Below are 19,260 nucleotides of genomic sequence, written 5' to 3'. Positions count from 1 at the left end.
CCTTCCTCGATACAGTAATAGGGTGCAGGTGTCTCCATCCTTCCTCAGTACAGTAATATGGTGCAGGTGTCTCCTTCCTTCCTCAGTACAGTAATATGGTGCAGGTGTCTCCATTCTTCCTCAGCACAGTAATATGGTACAGGTGTCTCCATCCTTCCTCAGTACAGTAATATGGTGCAGGTGTCTCCATCCTTCCTCGGTACAGTAATATGGTGCAGGTGTCTCCATCCTTCCTCGGTACAGTAATATGGTGCAGGTGTCTCCATCCTTCCTCGGTACAGTAATATGGTGCAGGTGTCTCCATCCTTCCTCAGTACAGTAATATGGTGCAGGTGTCTCCATCCTTCCTCAGTACAGTAATATGGTGCAGGTGTCTCCATCCTTCCTCAGTACAGTAATATGGTGCAGGTGTCTCCATCCTTCCTCAGTACAGTAATATGGTGCAGTTGTCTCCATCCTTCCTCGGTACAGTAATATGGTGCAGGTGTGATGTGATCCTTCCTCGGTACAGTAATATGGTGCAGGTGTCTCCATCCTTCCTCAGTACAGTAATATGGTGCAGGTGTCTCCATCCTTCCTCAGTACAGTAATATGGTGCAGGTGTCTCCATCCTTCCTCAGTACAGTAATATGGTGCAGTTGTCTCCATCCTTCCTCGGTACAGTAATATGGTGCAGGTGTGATGTGATCCTTCCTCGGTACAGTAATATGGTGCAGGTGTCTCCATCCTTCCTCAGTACAGTAATATGGTGCAAGTGTCTCCATCCTTCCTCAGTACAGTAATATGGTGCAGGTGTCTCCATCCTTCCTCAGTACAGTAATATGGTGCAGGTGTGATGTGATCCTTCCTCGGTACAGTAATATGGTGCAGGTGTCTCCATCCTTCCTCAGTACAGTAATATGGTGCAGCTGTCTCCATTCTTCCTCAGTACAGTAATATGGTGCTGGTGTCTCCTAGCCTTCTATCAGTATCATCAACTGAAGAGTTTCCTTCATATGCTACCACTTCTATTGCTGCTAGCAGTCTGTTCAATTTAGATTACTGGTCATTTAGAAAAGGATACCAAGTAGAGGACTAATTAACAGTATTGGGACCCAGCCATTAGAGTACACCAGGGGAGGCTCCTCAGAGGAGGAAGGGAAGGACCATCCTCCTCAGTGAATTTCATACATTTTTTAATTGTTAAACACTTAAAAAGTTATCCTTTTTAGATAAAACTATACTAAATATAATCACGTTACCAAATAATTTATTGAAATAATATTTTGCAATGAAGGTCTACAGTAGCCTCAACAGCAGTCTTTAGGGTAGCACCACGGTGTAGCCGGAGGACAGCTAGCTTCTGTCCTCCTCTTGGTACATTGACTTCAATACAAAACTTTGGAGGCTCATGGTTCTCACCCCCTTCTATAGACTTACACAATAATTATGACAACTTCCAGAGGACGTCCTTCAACCTATCAGAGCTGTTGCAACATGAACTGACATGTTGTCCACCCAATCAAAGGATCAGAGAATGACTCTAGTACTGAAAGCATAAGCTACAGCTAGTTAGCACTGCAGTGCATAAAATGTGGTGAGTCGTTGACTCAAAGAGAGAGAAAGACAATCGTTGAACAGTTTTGAACAAATTAATTTCTTCCAAAATGAAGGAGAAGCAAGAGAGAAATAGAGAGAGATTGTCATTTTTTATTAATTTTTTTACTTTAAGTTTCACTTACTTAGTTAGAAAATGCAGCTAGCTATTTTGCCGACACAAACACCTTGTTCAAATAGGGGGATGCTATGTTAGTTAGCTGGTTATGACTATTCAACAAAACACTGGAACTCTTCCAAGTCAACGCAAGCTTGTGGTTTTACTAATTTATTGCCATCGGGGCCCGCCGGTGTAAGTGCTAAACTGCTTACTGACTGTACACTGTAACGTTACTGCATGATTGTAGCAGGTTTACTAACACGTTAGTTCTATTAGCTATGTTGACTATGAGGTTAATATGGTGACAACGATGTAGGTTGTGTGTAGACGTTATGATTTGGAAAGTTTTTTTTCACCTGGTCACATACAGCTGATGTGTTGTGCATTGAAGTCCACAAGCGCAGGGACAAGGTGAGAGGAAGAGAGTGCATAGATGCGAGAAGGAAAACAACATGGCTGCTATGAATGATCAGGGGTCAGGCTGTGTTCCATTCATTTCCCGCCGATTCTGTTGAAAATACATTTCTTAAACGGAAGCAAATGAAACCAAATGGGGATAAACATACCTGAATTTGTCCAATAGATACTCTCATTTGCAACTGTTGGACTAATGGTTACACACTATATCAACTAGATGCAGGCAAGAGCGTGCAAGGCGGTATTGAATGTGTCACTGTCTGTGCACCTACGTTGTAAACTTTCAATAATAGGCTCCCTTATGATGTGTATAGGGAAAATTTTAGTATCATGTAGTAGCCTAAGCCTATTACTGTTACATTGAACAAGGTTAATAGCACCCTAACTGACTCCCTGACCCTATCTCCAGAGCACCCTAACTGACTCCCTGACCCTACCTCCAGAGCACCCTAACTGACTCCCTGACCCTATCTCCAGAGCACCCTAACTGACTCCCTGACCCTACCTCCAGAGCACCCTAACTGTCTCCCTGCACCTATCTCCAGAGCACCCTAACTGACTCCCTGACCCTACCTCCAGAGCACCCTAACTGTCTCCCTGACCCTATCTCCAGAGCACCCTAACTGTCTCCCTGACTGGACCTCCAAAGCACCCTAACTGTCTCCCTGACCCTATCTCCAGAGCACCCTAACTGTCTCCCTGACCCTACCTCCACAGCACCCTAACTGACTCCCTGACTGTACCTCCAAAGCACCCTAACTGTCTCCCTGACCCTACCTCCAAAGCACCCTAACTGACTCCCTGACCCTACCTCCAGAGCACCCTAACTGTCTCCCTGACTGTACCTCCAAAGCACCCTAACTGACTCCCTGACTGTACCTCCAGAGCACCCTAACTGTCTCCCTGACTGTACCTCCAAAGCACCCTAACTGACTCCCTGACCCTACCTCCAGAGCACCCTAACTGACTCCCTGACTGTACCTCCAAAGCACCCTAACTGACTCCCTGACCCTATCTCCAGAGCACCCTAACTGACTCCCTGACCCTACCTCCAGAGCACCCTAACTGACTCCCTGACCCTACCTCCAGAGCACCCTAACTGTCTCCCTGACCCTACCTCCAAAGCACCCTAACTGACTCCCTGACCCTACCTCCAGAGCACCCTAACTGACTCCCTGACCCTACCTCCAGAGCACCCTAACTGACTCCCTGACCCTACCTCCCCAGCACCCTAACTGACTCCCTGACCCTATCTCCAAAGCACCCTAACTGACTCCCTGACTGTACCTCCAAAGCACCCTAACTGTCTCCCTGACCCTTCCTCCAGAGCACCCTAACTGTCTCCCTGACCCTACCTCCAAAGCACCCTAACTGACTCCCTGACCCTATCTCCAGAGCACCCTAACTGTCTCCCTGACCCTACCTCCAGATCACCCTAACTGACTCCCTGACCCTACCTCCAAAGCACCCTAACTGACTCCCTGACCCTATCTCCAAAGCACCCTAACTGACTCCCTGACTGTACCTCCAAAGCACCCTAACTGTCTCCCTGACCCTATCTCCAGAGCACCCTAACTGTTTCCCTGACCCTACCTCCAGAGCACCCTAACTGACTCCCTGACCCTACCTCCAGAGCACCCTAACTGTCTCCCTGACCCTATCTCCAGAGCACCCTAACTGTCTCCCTGACCCTACCTCCAGAGCACCCTAACTGACTCCCTGACCCTACCTCCCCAGCACCCTAACTGTCTCCCTGACCCTACCTCCAGAGCACCCTAACTGACTCCCTGACTGTACCTCCAAAGCACCCTAACTGACTCCCTGACCCTACCTCCAGAGCACCCTAACTGTCTCCCTGACCCTACCTCCAGAGCACCCTAACTGACTCCCTGACCCTACCTCCAGAGCACCCTAACTGACTCCCTGACCCTACCTCCCCAGCACCCTAACTGTCTCCCTGACTGTACCTCCAAAGCACCCTAACTGACTCCCTGACCCTACCTCCCCAGCACCCTAACTGACTCCCTGACTGTACCTCCAAAGCACCCTAACTGACTCCCTGACTGTACCTCCAAAGCACCCTAACTGACTCCCTGACTGTACCTCCAAAGCACCCTAACTGACTCCCTGACCCTACCTCCAGAGCACCCTAACTGACTCCCTGACCCTACCTCCAAAGCACCCTAACTGACTCCCTGACCCTACCTCCAAAGCACCCTAACTGACTCCCTGACCCTACCTCCCCAGCACCCTAACTGTCTCCCTGACTGTACCTCCAAAGCACCCTAACTGTCTCCCTGACCCTACCTCCAGAGCACCCTAACTGTCTCCCTGACCCTACCTCCAGAGCACCCTAACTGTCTCCCTGACCCTACCTCCAGAGCACCCTAACTGACTCCCTGACTCTACCTCCAAAGCACCCTAACTGACTCCCTGACTGTACCTCCAAAGCACCCTAACTGTCTCCCTGACTGTACCTCCAAAGCACCCTAACTGACTCCCTGACCCTACCTCCAGAGCACCCTAACTGTCTCCCTGACCCTACCTCCCAGCACCCAAACTGACTCCCTGACCCTGCCTCCCCAGCACCCTAACTGACTCCCTGACCCTACCTCCCCAGCACCCTAACTGACTCCCTGACCCTACCTCCCCAGCACCCTAACTGACTCCCTGACCCTACCTCCAGAGCACCCTAACTGACTCCCTGACCCTACCTCCCCAGCACCCTAACTGACTCCCTGACCCTACCTCCAAAGCACCCTAACTGACTCCCTGACCCTACCTCCAGAGCACCCTAACTGTCTCCCTGACCCTACCTCCCAGCACCCAAACTGACTCCCTGACCCTACCTCCCCAGCACCCTTTTTTTATTTTTTTTATTTCACCTTTATTTAACCAGGTAGGCTAGTTGAGAACAAGTTCTCATTTGCAACTGCGACCTGGCCAAGATAAAGCATAGCAGTGTGAACAGACAACACAGAGTTACACATGGAGTAAACAATAAACAAGTCAATAACATGGTAGAAAAAAGAGAATCTATATACAATGTGTGCAAAAGGCATGAGGTAGGCAATAAATCGAATAATTACAATTTAGCAGATTAACACTGGAGTGATAAATCATCAGATGAACATGTGCAAGAAGAGATACTAGTGTGCAAAAGAGCAGAAAAGTAAATAAATAAAAGCAGTATGGGGGGTGAGGTAGGTAAATTGGGTGGGTAGTTTACAGATGGACTATGTACAGCTGCAGCGATCGGTTAGCTGCTCGGATAGCAGATTTTTAAAGTTGTTGAGGGAGATAAAAGTCTCCAACTTCAGAGATTTTTGCAATTCGTTCCAGTCGCAGGCAGCAGAGAACTGGAAGGAAAGGCGTCCAAATGAGGTTTTAGCTTTAGGGATGATCAGTGAGATACACCTGCTGGAGCGCGTGCTGCGGGTGGGTGTAGCCATCGTGACCAGTGAACTGAGATAAGGCGGCACTTTACCTAGCATAGCCTTGTAGATGACCTGGAGCCAGTGGGTCTGACGACGAACATGTAGCGAGGGCCAGCCGACTAGGGCATACAGGTCGCAGTGGTGGGTCGTATAAGGTGCTTTAGTAACAAAACGAATGGCACTGTGATAAACTGCGTCCAGTTTGCTGAGTAGAGTGTTGGAAGCTATTTTGTAGATGACATCGCCGAAGTCGAGGATCGGTAGGATAGTCAGTTTTACTAGGGCAAGTTTGGCGGCGTGAGTGAAGGAGGCTTTGTTGCGGAATAGAAAGCCGATTCTTGATTTGATTTTGGATTGGAGATGTTTGATATGAGTCTGGAAGGAGAGTTTGCAGTCTAGCCAGACACCTAGGTACTTATAGATGTCCACATATTCTAGGTCGGAACCGTCCAGGGTGGTGATGCTAGTCGGGCGTGCGGGTGCAGGCAGCGAACGGTTGAAAAGCATGCATTTGGTTTTACTAGCGTTTAAGAGCAGTTGGAGGCCACGGAGGAGTGTTGTATGGCATTGAAGCTCGTTTGGAGGTTAGATAGCACAGTGTCCAAGGAAGGGCCGGAAGTATATAGAATGGTGTCGTCTGCGTAGAGGTGGATCAGGGAATCGCCCGCAGCAAGAGCAACATCATTGATGTATACAGAGAAAAGAGTCGGCCCGAGAATTGAACCCTGTGGTACCCCCATAGAGACTGCCAGAGGACCGGACAACATGCCCACCGATTTGACACACTGAACTCTGTCTGCAAAGTAGTTGGTGAACCAGGCAAGGCAGTCATTAGAAAAACCGAGGCTACCGAGTCTGCCGATAAGAATATGGTGATTGACAGAGTCGAAAGCCTTGGCCAGGTCGATGAAGACGGCTGCACAGTAATGTCTTTTATCGATGGCGGTTATGATGTCGTTTAGTACCTTGAGCGTGGCTGAGGTGCACCCGTGACCGGCTCGGAAACCGGATTGCACAGCGGAGAAGGTACGGTGGGATTCGAGATGGTCAGTGATCTGTTTGTTGACTTGGCTTTCGAAGACCTTAGATAGGCAGGGCAGGATGGATATAGGTCTGTAACAGTTTGGGTCCAGGGTGTCTCCCCCTTTGAAGAGGGGGATGACCGCGGCAGCTTTCCAATCCTTGGGGATCTCAGATGATACGAAGGAGAGGTTGAACAGGCTGGTAATAGGGGGTGCGACAATGGCGGCGGACAGTTTCAGGAATAGGGGGTCCAGATTGTCAAGCCCAGCTGATTTGTATGGGTCCAGGTTTTCCAGCTCTTTCAGAACATCTGCTATCTGGATTTGGGTAAAGGAGAAGCTGGGGAGGCTTGGGCGAGTAGCAGCGGGGGGGGCGGGGCTGTTGGCCAAGGTTGGAGTCGCCAGGAGGAAGGCATGGCCAGCCATTGAGAAATGCTTGTTGAAGTCTTCGATTATCACGGATTTATCGGTGGTGACCGTGTTACCTAGCCTCAGTGCAGTGGGCAGCTGGGAGGAGGTGCTCTTGTTCTCCATGGACTTTACAGTATCCCAGAACTTTTTGGAGTTAGAGCTACAGGATGCGAATTTCTGCTTGAAAAAGCTGGCCTTTGCTTTCCTGACTGACTGCGTGTATTGGTTCCTGACTTCCCTGAACAGTTGCATATCGCGGGGGCTCTTCGATGCTATTGCAGTTCGCCACAGGATGTTTTTGTGCTGGTCGAGGGCAGTCAGGTCTGGAGTGAACCAAGGGCTATATCTGTTTTTGGTTCTGCATTTTTTGAACGGAGCATGCTTGTCTAATATGGTGAGGAAGTAACATTTAAAGAATGACCAGGCATCCTCAACTGACGGGATGAGGTCAATATCCTTCCAGGGTACCCGGGCCAGGTCGATTAGAAAGGCCTGCTCGCAGAAGTGTTTTAGGGAGCGTTTGACAGTGATGAGGGGTGGTCGTTTGACCGCGGACCCGTGGCGGATACAGGCAATGAGGCAGTGATCGCTGAGATCTTGATTGAAGACAGCAGAGGTGTATTTGGAGGGCAGGTTGGTCAGGATAATGTCTATTAGGGTGCCCATGTTTACGGATTTAGGGTTGTACCTGGTGGGTTCCTTGATGATTTGTGTGAGATTGAGGGCATCAAGCTTGGATTGTAGGACTGCCGGGGTGTTAAGCATATCCCAGTTTAGGTCACCTAACAGAACAAACTCTGAAGCTAGATGGGGAGCGATCAATTCACAGATGGTGTCCAGGGCACAGCTGGGAGCTGAGGGGGGTCGGTAGCAGGCGGCAACAGTGAGAGACTTATTTCTGGAGAGATTAATTTTTAAAATTAGAAGTTCGAACTGTTTGGGCATAGACCTGGAAAGTATGACAGAACTTTGCAGGCTATCTCTGCAGTAGATTGCAACTCCTCCCCCTTTGGCAGTTCTATCTTGACGGAAAGTGTTATAGTTGGGTATGGAAATCTCAGAATTTTTGGTGACCTTCCTAAGCCAGGATTCGGACACGGCAAGGACATCAGGATTGGCAGAGTGTGCTAAAGCGGTGAGTAAGGCAAACTTAGGGAGGAGGCTTCTGATGTTGACATGCATGAGGCCAAGGCTTTTTCGATCGCAGAAGTCAACAAATGAGGGTGACTGGGGACATGCAGGGCCTGGGTTTACCTCCACATCACCCGAGGAACAGAGGAGTAGTAGGATGAGGGTGCGGCTAAAGGCTATCAAAACTGGTCGCCTAGAGCGTTGGTGACAAAGAATAAAAGGAGCAGATTTATGGGCGTGGTAGAATAGATTCTGGGCATAATGTGCAGACAGGGGTATGGAGGGGCGCGGGTACAGCGGAGGCAAGCCCAGGCACTGGGTGATGATAAGAGAGGTTGTATCTCTGGACATGCTGGTCTCAATGGGTGAGGTCACCGCATGTGTGGGGGGTGGGACAAAGGGGGTATCAGAGGTACGGAGAGTGGAACTACAGGGTCCATTGCAAACCAAAACAATGATAATGAAAACTAGCCTGAACAACAGTATGCAAGGCATATTGATATTTGAGAGAGACATACAATAAGGCATAAAGTGATTGCAGGTCTTGATTGGGAGAGCTAGCTAAAACAACAGGTAAGATAACAGCAGCAATAACAGGGTGTTAGTCTAACACAGCAACAGGTAAAAATGGCGACGACTAGGCAGAGAGGGTCGGATTAACTACACACAGATCCTGAGTTAAAGCACAGAGCCGACAGGTAAAACACAAATAAACAGAATGGAGTACCGTGAATTAATGGACAGTCAAGCATGCATCAGCTATGTAGCCAAGTGATCATAGTGTCCAGGGGGCAGCCGTAGATGGAGCAGAGGAGGCCTCCACTAAGCTAGCACGCGGCGTATAAAGTTAGTAGCCCGGGGGGTGGTCTGCTCAGACGGAGGGGGTCTGGCGCAGTGGCGCTAGCGCTAGCTCTTCAGCTAGCCGGCAGATGGGCCTAGCTCGAGGCTAGCTCGAGGCTAACTGGTGCTTGCTTCGGGACAGTGGTGTTAGCCAGTAGTAGCCACTCGGTTGCAGCTAGCTAGCTGTGATGATACGGTGTAATTGTCCAGAGCTTGCGTCAGGAATCCGGTGATCTGGTAGAGAGAAAGCAGTCCTATATGCTCTGGGTTGATATCGCGCTTGCAGCTAGCCGGCAGATGGGCCTAGCTCGAGGCTAGCTCAAGGCTAACTGGTGCTTGCTTCGGGACAGAGGTATTAGCCAGTAGTAGCCACTCGGTTGCAGCTAGCTAGCTGTGATGATACGGTGTAATTGTCCAGAGCTTGCGTCAGGAATCCGGTGATGTGGTAGAGAAAAAGCAGTCCTATATGCTCTCGGTTGATATCGCGCTTGCAGACTGGCAGGTATTGGCCCGGTATTGAAGCTGGCTATGTCCGAGTTGAGGGTGAAGACCGCAGCAGTGGCTAACTGACTACTAGCTAGTAGCTAGTTATCTGGCTAGCTTCTGCTTGGGGTTACGGTTCTAAAGTATAAAAAAAAAATAGCAGGTCCGTACCACATTGGGTGAGGCGGAATGTAGGAATGTATATTCAGTTCCTAGATGGAAAGTGAAATTAAAATATATACGAAATGTATACGAAAAATACGAAGACTATTTACTATTTACACGCTACAGGACAATACAGGACAATACAAACACACGTCCGACTGCTACGCCATCTTTGAATGAACAGCCTCACTCGCACACACATACACGCTGGGATTCAATGGCACTGGTACTCCCATCAGAGCGGCGTTCAAACTCGCCGCATATGTGTGGAGCATGTTTCGTGGAGTTCAGAGTGGAACCCCTGCCAGAAAGATCTGGAAGCTTGTTTGCTGCTTTGACGCTGATTGGCTGAACGTGTGTATGGGAGGAGGTTTCAGCGTTTTGACCACTGGCACTAACCAGACTCTCGGAGAAGGTCTCGGATAGGGTCAGGGAGTCAGTTAGGGTGCTTTGGAGGTAGGGTCAGGGAGTCAGTTAGGGTGCTAACTGACTCCCTGACCCTACCTCCCCAGCACCCTAACTGACTCCCTGACCCTACCTCCAGAGCACCCTAACTGACTCCCTGACCCTACCTCCAAAGCACCCTAACTGACTCCCTGACCCTATCCGAGACCTTCTCCGAGAGTCTGGTTAGTGCCAGTGGTCAAAACGCTGAAACCTCCTCCCATACACACGTTCAGCCAATCAGCGTCAAAACAGCAAACAAGCTTCCAGATCTTTCTGGCAGGGGTTCCACTCTGAACTCCACGAAACATGCTCCACACATATGCGGCGAGTTTGAACGCCGCTCTGATGGGAGTACCAGTGCCATTGAATCCCAGCGTGTATGTGTGTGCGAGTGAGGCTGTGCTCCATGCTTTTTTGATCCATGGTCCAGCCTCCTGCCTCCTGCACTGGGACTGAATGGGTCTGTCAGGGTCTGGAAGAGACTCAAAGGGGATAAAGAGCTGGAGTATCACGTTCCGTAACTCTGATCTAACACTTCCTACTGGCCTACTGCCGGAGCACTCATGCCGCTAGCACCCGGGAAAGACTGGGACAGCCATACACAGGTGCTAACTGCATACACACGCACATGGACACACACTCTCACACACGCATTGCAAACCTTTTACACAAACACCCTTGCCAAAACGCCCCACCCCTAGCAACTCTCCAGCAATTCCAATCACCATCCCGCCCCAGACAGATACAATACTGAACACCCCATACACACAGTGTGAAGCTACTCATTATGACATGCCACAGAGGGTAACAGGCACAAACACTACAGTGGCAGGGCTTTTGTAACGATGGCTCTAGACATGCCAACAAGCAACCCCCCCCCCCCCCCCCCCCCCAGTCACACTCAATGTCAACTATGAAAGACTCCTTTGAGTATATCTTGAAAGGAGAAATAAGGGCAACGTAATGGCTCAGACTTCAAACTTCACAATAAGTCCGACATTCAGAACTTTTCGAGTTGGGTCTCTAGAACACAGAGTTGCACTCAACAGCTAAACTGAGGCAGCGTGTTTGTGGTGGATAACAAATTTGGCTGTGACAGCTCGCTTTCTGCCTGTCAACCACATAGTCAATATAGTCACATAGTCAAGTCCAACAGACTTCCTCTCCCTCTCCCTCTATCTCTCTCTCTCAACACCATCCCTCCTCCCCCCTCTCCTTGTTTATTTATTATCTCCCTTCCTCTCCAAGGGGCCAAGACAACCAGAGAGAAGGAAAAGTATGGCCTAATAAAATAACTGTTCCAGGAACCTTTTCCTAATTTAACCCATAATGGTAAAGGTTAGAAGTGGGTAATTAGAGCTGATCTAGAATCAGTGGTTAGAGGTAGATGGTAAACAGAGAGCTGTGTAACGACCTGGGGTACTAGCAGCTGGTCTGCGATCTATGGCAGCATCACTCTTGTCAGAATACAACACACACTTCCTGAAAGACTGAAAAGCAAACACAGTAACAGTGAGATTGCCAGTATACTCTCACAATTACAGAGCAGTCAAGCAAGGCTATAATGGTCAAGGTATTGGACACATTTGAGGCAGCTGGGTAATAAATACATTTAAATCCCTCATCTTCGGGTTTATCACAGATTATGTCAGCTGTCATTTTATGGACGCATGAGAGCTATAAAATGAGGGTTTCTACGACTTGATTAACGGCCGAACTTGTAGGCTACATCAGGGAACACTTTCAGAAAAACAATCACTTAAAATAACCCGGGAAATTGATATGCAACCTTGTTTTGAAAGGTTCACACAGGTGTCAATCATCTGTGTGAAGAGCGCTTCTAGAGCACGTGTCCAGCTGACCAATGGGCATTGAGCCTCGAGCCCCCAGCTCGCTCATCTAAATACCTCAACACTAACATCTATAGAGAAAAAAACTGTTCACTATTCTTAAACATTTTACGTTACTTGACAACTAAATTAAAATAGGCTCAACCTGTTAGTTATATAGGCTAAACCAAGGAGTCAGCATCCAATCATTTTGTTGTGAGACTTGAAGCTAAGGTTGTTGTTGCTCATTAAAGTTAATTCAACTCAGACGGTGTTTTGAGCCCAAAGACAAAACACAGGCTGCATAGAGTGCCATGCAACCATTGCACGCAACTAACGCAGCACTGTGTAAAAAAAAGCCTATACCCATGTCTTTCGATTATGAAATGGCCTTATAGTCATTGTGAGATGGACTTGTTTCAAAGCTTTTCCCATTGTGGGATGGATCAAAGCTTATCCTTGAATCTACAATATTCAAGGTTCATCCCAAGTGCATGTAGGCTACCTAAAGCACAGGACAAAAATTGGACAATAGACAGCATTTCAGTGCACTTCTATCATAAGCCCACTTACATATCTGTCCCTTTCCAAAGCCTCCAGGGTAGAAATAAGCCTCGCAGGGTCCTGCAGAAGTTCATCAAATACCTCCAACGCTCCAGTCATCGTTGACTTGTTGCGTTCATCAGCCGCGGGTGGGCCGCCTTTGAACCGACTCCGTGCCACCATCAGGGTCTGGTAGAAAAGACACACCGCGACCCCTAGGAGCAATAATCGTCCGGAGCAATACCTGCGGCGGAGCGTCCAGAGCCGCCGAAGAAACATTCCCGCTTCACTCCCAACTTTGCTGGCAGAAGAATAAAGGCATACCATGAGGGAAGAAGATGTTTAGACTACTTCTTCTCCGCGTCTCACTCAGACTTCACACAACTCTGGCCGTTAGCCCCGCTGCTCTGTGTTCTTTCTATCTGTAAAAACACGCACTTCAGGAATAAGCCACGGCCTGAAACATTGTGCTGCATTTCATCTTTCAAAGATAACCTGGTTGCTATTTCAGAGGGGGTACACGGTGTCCAAGAGCCGTCGCTATGGCAAATTTGAGTGTTGATTTGTGAGCTGGCACAGACAAACAAAACCTTTTCCCCAACGTTGGTATTCCGTTATTCGTGATAATGAAGTTAGATCAAAGTGAGCCACAGTCCAACTTTCCCATCCTCGAACACTATGGAGCCCCGAGAGAGCATGGAAATTTTTTCCCTCTCTCTTTCTTTTGGGAAGCGTGCCCCTCAGATGATTAAAAACATTCTCGAGTAGCGGAACCTCATGACTGTGGCTAGATCAGACTCTGCTCCTGCCCGCTGTCAGAAAACTGCCATTCCCATCCAGAACCAAAAGCAGGACGCAATAAAACATCCCGTCAGACACAGATAGAGCCAAACTGAAGTTAGAAAAATGAAGAACTTCACCAAGACTTCAGACCCTGAAATAGACTACAGACTACAAAGTGGGTTTCCACTATACCCGAGCGCTGCCTGCGCACCGGGGGGCGACTTCACCTGGTTTGGGTTAGGCTACTCTAAGAGAAAAAAGTCAACAGTAGCCGAACTTCCTCTCCGCGCAGACGGCTGGATTACAGTCTCACACACAGGTCTACTGGTTCCCAAAAGTAAAACTCCCTCGGGTAAAGAAAAAAAACAAGTGGAGTTTATAGCATAGATCCCTTTCAACTGGATAGTTGAGGAGCGTTCTTGTAAAGTAACGGTTTTGGAATTCCACGATGTACACTGAGCGGTCTAAATGTGCACACATGCCTACTCCGTCGGGGGTCGAGGTATGCTCCCCCTCATTCCAAATTGTGGTAAAAGACAGAGCTCACTCTTTGCTATTTGTGGCACATACACCAGTCCTCCATTGGCTCATTATTTAGAGAAAGGAGTTGGAGCCCTGCTTTGTTTCAGTCAGATGTGGTGAGAGAGAGGCTATTGAAAAGGTTCCCTTTTGGAGCAAGGGCCGAAAATATTCTCCCTTTTTTTGGTGAAGTTGTAATTTCTCCAAGACGCCCCAGGTTCCTACTAAAAAATATAGTTATTATGGCAGTATGTGTCTACCATCAATAGAATGACTGACAGGAGTGGCTACTGTCTACCCAAATCCCCTTGTGTGTGAGAGCTGCAACACTGCTGGTTTTCATTACCCTCCTCAAATCAGGGAATGATTTAGACCTGGGACATCATGCAGGTGAGCTGGCTCATGGTAAATCAGTGGCATTCATTAATACATTTCCTGCCAAATAAAGAAAAACAGCAGTACATCAGCCCTTGAGAGACATGATTGAATAGCTCTGTTAGTACTGCATTTGTTGAGAGCTCAAATACAATGTTAATGGGGCGAGGAGGTCACCATTAAAGCACAGTGGTGTAATGGGATCGCACAAAAAAATGGTGCTTAAAGCGTACTTCATTATTCAATGTTTAAAAAAACAAACTCCAGACCACCTTTATTCCACACACGAAAAAGACACGTACAAAGCTCTCCCTCACACTCCATTTGGCAAATCTGACCATAATTCTATCCTCCTGACATGTTCAACCTGTCCGTGGCCGAGTCTGTAATACCTACATGTTTTAAGCAGACCACCATAGCCCCTGTGCCCAAGAATACCAAGGTAACCTGCCTAAATGACTACTGACCCGTAGCACTCACGTCTGTAGCCATGAACTGCTATGAAAGGCTGGTCATGGCTCACATCAACACCATCATCCCAGAAACCATAGACCCACTCCAATTTCCATACCACCCCAACAGATCCACAGATGACGCAATCTTTATTGCACTCAACACTGCCCTTTCCCACCTGGACAAAAATGAACACCTACGTGAGAATGCTGTTCATTGACTACACCTCAGCGTTCAACACCATAGTGCCCTCAAAGCTTATCACTAAACTAAGGACCCTGGGATTAAACACTAACCTCTGCAACTGGATCCTGGACTTCCTGACGGGCCACCCCCAGGTGGTAAGGGTAGACAACAACATATTTTCTACACTGATCCTAAACACGGGGGCCCTTCAGGGGTGCGTGCTTTGTCCCCTCCTGTACTCCCTGTTCACCCATGACTGCGTGGCCAAGCACGTCTCCAACACCATCATTAAGTTTGCCGACTTCACAACAGTGGTAGGCCTGATCACCGACAACGATGAGACAGCCTATAGAGGGGCCTTCCGAGTGGCGCAGTGGTCCAGGCTCTGCAACCGGGAGACCCATTGGGCTGCTCACAACTGGCCCAGCGTCGTCCGGGTTAGGGGAGGGTTTGGCCGGCAAGGATGTTCTTGTCCCATCGCGCACTAACGACTCCAGTGGCGGGCCGGGTGCAATGCACACTGACACGGTCACCAGGATTACGGTGTTTCCTCCGACACATTGGTGAGGCTGGCTTCGGGGTTAAGCGTGCATTGTGTCAAGGAGCACGGGATTTGCAGTGATGGGACAAGTCTGTAAACTACCAAATGGATACCACAAAATTGGGGAGAAAAATGGGTAAAAAAATAAACTACCATGGTACAAACACACCAAGACAGTCATGAAGAGGGCACGACAACCCCTATTCCCCGTCAGGAGACTGGAAAGATTTGGCTTGGGTCCTCAGAAAGTTATACAGCTGCACCATCGAGAGCATCCTGACTGGTTGCATCACCGCCTGGTATGGCAACTGCTTGGCCTCCAACTGCAAGGCACTACAGAGGGTAGTGCGTACGGCCCAGTACATCACTGGGGCCAAGCTTCCTGCCATCCAGGACCTCTATACCAGTCAGTGTCAGAGGAAGGTCCTGAAAATTTCCAAAGACTCCAGCCATCCTAGACTGTTCTCTCTGCTACCGCACGGCAAGCAGTACCGGAGCGCCAAGTCTAGGTTCAAAAGGCTTCTTAACAGCTTCTACCACCAAGCCATAAAACTGCTGAACAGCTAATCAAATGGCTACGGGGGACAAAATGGCGCCGTAGAGATTACTCTGTGTTTCAGCGAGCTCCCGTGGCATTCGTAAATTTATATTTTTTCATTAATCTCCTAGCTTGAAAAGGTGGTAGAATTGGCTAAATAAGTTATCCTACAATGAGTCTTGACGGCTATTTCTCAAAAATCTCCGACAACATGCCCAACAGAACTACTAAGAACTCGACCAAAACCACCATCCCTGTAGATGTGCAGGAGGAGCTAGCTTACGTTAGCGGAGCTAATGTAATGAAACAGGCAGGGAGCAGGTCTCGAACCCTCGACCTTCTAGCCCGAGGTCCGGCGCGGTATCGACTGTGCCGCAAAAGCATGCTCAAGCGGCAGAGTTGATTTCCGCGCTTATAAACCCAGGGTCGTTACACTACTCCCTCCTTTCAAAGAGCGCGTCCTCGCGGTAGCTTGCGACTTTACGTCTTACAGGAATGCGCTCACCGGCCAAGCACACGCACTGTCGTGGATGCGAAGTCCGATCACTTGCGACACCAGTGTAATGAAACAGGCAGGGAGCAGGTCTCGAACCCTCGACCTTGTAGCCCGAGGTCCGGCGCGGTATCGACTGTGCCGCAAAAGCATGCTCAAGCGGCAGAGTCGATTTCCGCGCTTATAAACCCAGGGTCGTTACACTAACACCATTGCGGATCCAGGCACAATGGACCGGGTGATTCAAAAGATGACGGATAACATTACTAAAGTGATCGATGTTAAGATAAGAACGGTCTTGGAAGCAATAACAGGCCTTTCAGCTGAACTACAGAGGGTTGTCAAATGTGTTGATGAGGCGGAAGAATTGGAAGAATTGTGGCCTGCTGGAGGTCATTTTGCAGGGCGCTGGCAGTGCACCTCCTTGCACAAAGGCGGAGGTAGCGGTCCTGCTGCTGGGTTGTTGCCCTCCTACGGCCTCCTCCACGTCTCCTGATGTACTGGCCTGTCTCCTGGTAGCGCCTCCATGCTCTGGACACTACGCTGACAGACACAGCAAACCTTTTTGCCTAAGCTCGCATTGATGTGCCATCCTGGATGAACTGCACTACCTGAGCCACTTGTGTGGGTTGTAGACTCCGTCTCATGCTACCACTAGAGTGAGAGCACCGCCAGCATTCAAAAGTGACCATAACATCAGCCAGGAAGCATAGGAACTGAGAAGTGGTCTGTGATCACCACCTGCAGAATCACTCCTTTTTTGGGGGTGTCTTGCTAATTGCCTATAATTTCCACCTTTTGTCTATTCCATTTGCACAACAGCATGTGAAATTTATTGTCAATCAGTGTTGCTTCCTAAGTGGACAGTTTGATTTCACAGAAGTGTGATTGACTTGGAGTTACATTGTGTTGTTTAAGTGTTCCCTTTATTTTTTGAGCAGTGTATTTGAATGTGTGCCTCTGGAATATCTGACATGTACATTGCATTCTAAAACAGATCAGTTCTACAAAGTATGGGAACCCTATCTAAATGACCTAGAACCTGAGGTATGAGCTATTATGCTGCAAGGATTCTCTTAGAATGGTGATCTATGTATTTCAGAATTACACTGTACGTTCCATGTGTGGAACCTAACTTCTTAGTTTAAACTGAGCTTTTTTGTTTAATTTCTGTTTGTAAGTTTGTTTAAAATGTATGTATTGAGAGACGCAATGATGGGGATGGGGTGAAAGAAGCGCCGAGCGGGGCGAGGAAAATGGTGTACGTATGTATGGGTGTGTGTGTATGTATGTATGTATGTATATACAGTGGGGAGAACAAGTATTTGATACACTGCCGATTTTGCAGGTTTTCCTACTTACAAAGCTTGTAGAGGTCTGTAATTTTTATCATAGGTACACTTCAACTGTGAGAGACGGAATCGAAAACAAAAATCCAGAAAATCACATTGTATGATTTTTAAGTAATTAATTTGCATTTTACCCCCCCCCAACCCCCCCCCCCCCCCCCCCCCCCCCACACATTTTTGTTTTTACGCTGCTGCTATTCACTGTTCTATTATCTATGCAGTCACTTTACCACTACCTACATATTACCTCGACTAACTAGTACCCACACACATTGACTCGGGACTGGAACCCCCTGTATATACAGTTGAAGACGGAAGTTTACATACACTTAGGTTGGAGTCATTAAAACTCGTTTATCAACCACTCCACAAATTTCTTGTTAACAAACTGTAGTTTTGGCAAGTCGGTTAGGACATCTACTTTGTGCATGAAACAAGTACTTTTTCCAACACTTGTTTACAGATTATTTCACTTAAAATTCACTGTATCACAATTCCAGTGGGTCAGAAGTGTACATTCACTAAATTGACTGTGCCTTTAAACAGCTTGGAAAATTCCAGAAAATTATGTCATGGTTTTAGTAGTTTCGGATAGGCTAATTGACATCATTTGAGTCAATTGGAGGTGTATCTGTGGATGTATTTCAAGGTCTACCTTCAAACTCAGTGCCTCTTTGCTTGACATCATGGGAAAATCCAAACAAGTCAGCCAAGACCTCAGAAAATAAAGTGTAGACCTCCACAAATCTGGTTCATCTTTGGGAGCAATTTCCAAATGCCTGAAGGTACCACATTCAATTGTACAAACAATAGTACGCAAGAATAAACACCGTGGAACCACGCAGCCATCATACTGCTTAGGAAGGAGACGCTTTCTGTCTCCTAGAGATGAACATACTTTGGTGCAAAAAGTGAAAATCAATCCCAGAACAACAGCAAAGGACCTTGTGAAGATGCTGGAGGAAACAGGTACAAAAGTATCTATTTCCACAGTTAAATGAGTCCTATATCGACATAACCTGAAAGGCCGCTCAGCAAGGAAGAAGCCACTGCTCCAAAACCGCCATAAAAAAGCCAGACTACGGTGTGCAACTGCACATGGGGACAAAGATCTTACTTTTTGGAGAAATGTTCTCTGGTCTGATGAAACAAAAATATAACTGTTTGGCCATAATGATCATTGTTACGTTTGGATGGAAAAGGGGGAAGCTTGCAAGCCGAAGAACACCATCCCAACCTTGAAGCACGGGGGTGGCAGCATCATGTTGTGCGGGTGTTTTGCTGCAGGAGGGACTGGTGCACTTCACAAAATAGATGGCATAATGAGGGAGGAAAATTATATGGATATATTGAAGCAACATCTCAAGACATCAGTCAGGAAGTTAAAGCTTGGTCGCAAATGGACAATAACCCCAAGCATACTTCCAAAGTTGTGGCAAAATTTCTTAAGGACAACAAAGTCAAGGTAGTGGAGTGGCCATCACAAAGCCCTGACCTCAATCCCATAGAAAATTTGCAGTCAGAACTGAAAAAGCGTGTGTGAGCAAGGTGGCCTACAAACCTGACTCAGTTACTCCAGCTCTGTCAGGAGGAATGGGGCCA

At 48.0% G+C, this 19,260-nt stretch overlaps 1 protein-coding gene across 1 annotated transcript in view; it reads right to left on the bottom strand.

Annotated features, from left to right (window-relative positions):
- LOC129865223 (cadherin-like and PC-esterase domain-containing protein 1) overlaps window positions 1-13,783 on the bottom strand; it is a 102,551-nt gene extending 88,768 nt beyond the window's left edge. Inside the window, exon 1 of the mRNA XM_055937825.1 lies at window positions 12,452-13,783. Coding sequence (XP_055793800.1) covers window positions 12,452-12,748 — 297 coding nt within the window. The 5' untranslated portion in view covers window positions 12,749-13,783. The remainder of the gene's footprint in view (window positions 1-12,451) is intronic.
- Between the last annotated feature and the right edge of the window lie 5,477 nt (window positions 13,784-19,260).

Source organism: Salvelinus fontinalis, chromosome 11 (genome assembly GCF_029448725.1).
Source record: "Salvelinus fontinalis isolate EN_2023a chromosome 11, ASM2944872v1, whole genome shotgun sequence".
NCBI lineage: Eukaryota > Metazoa > Chordata > Actinopteri > Salmoniformes > Salmonidae > Salvelinus > Salvelinus fontinalis.
Note: the sequence above shows the minus strand (reverse complement) of the source record. Positions and strands in the feature narration are given on the sequence as shown.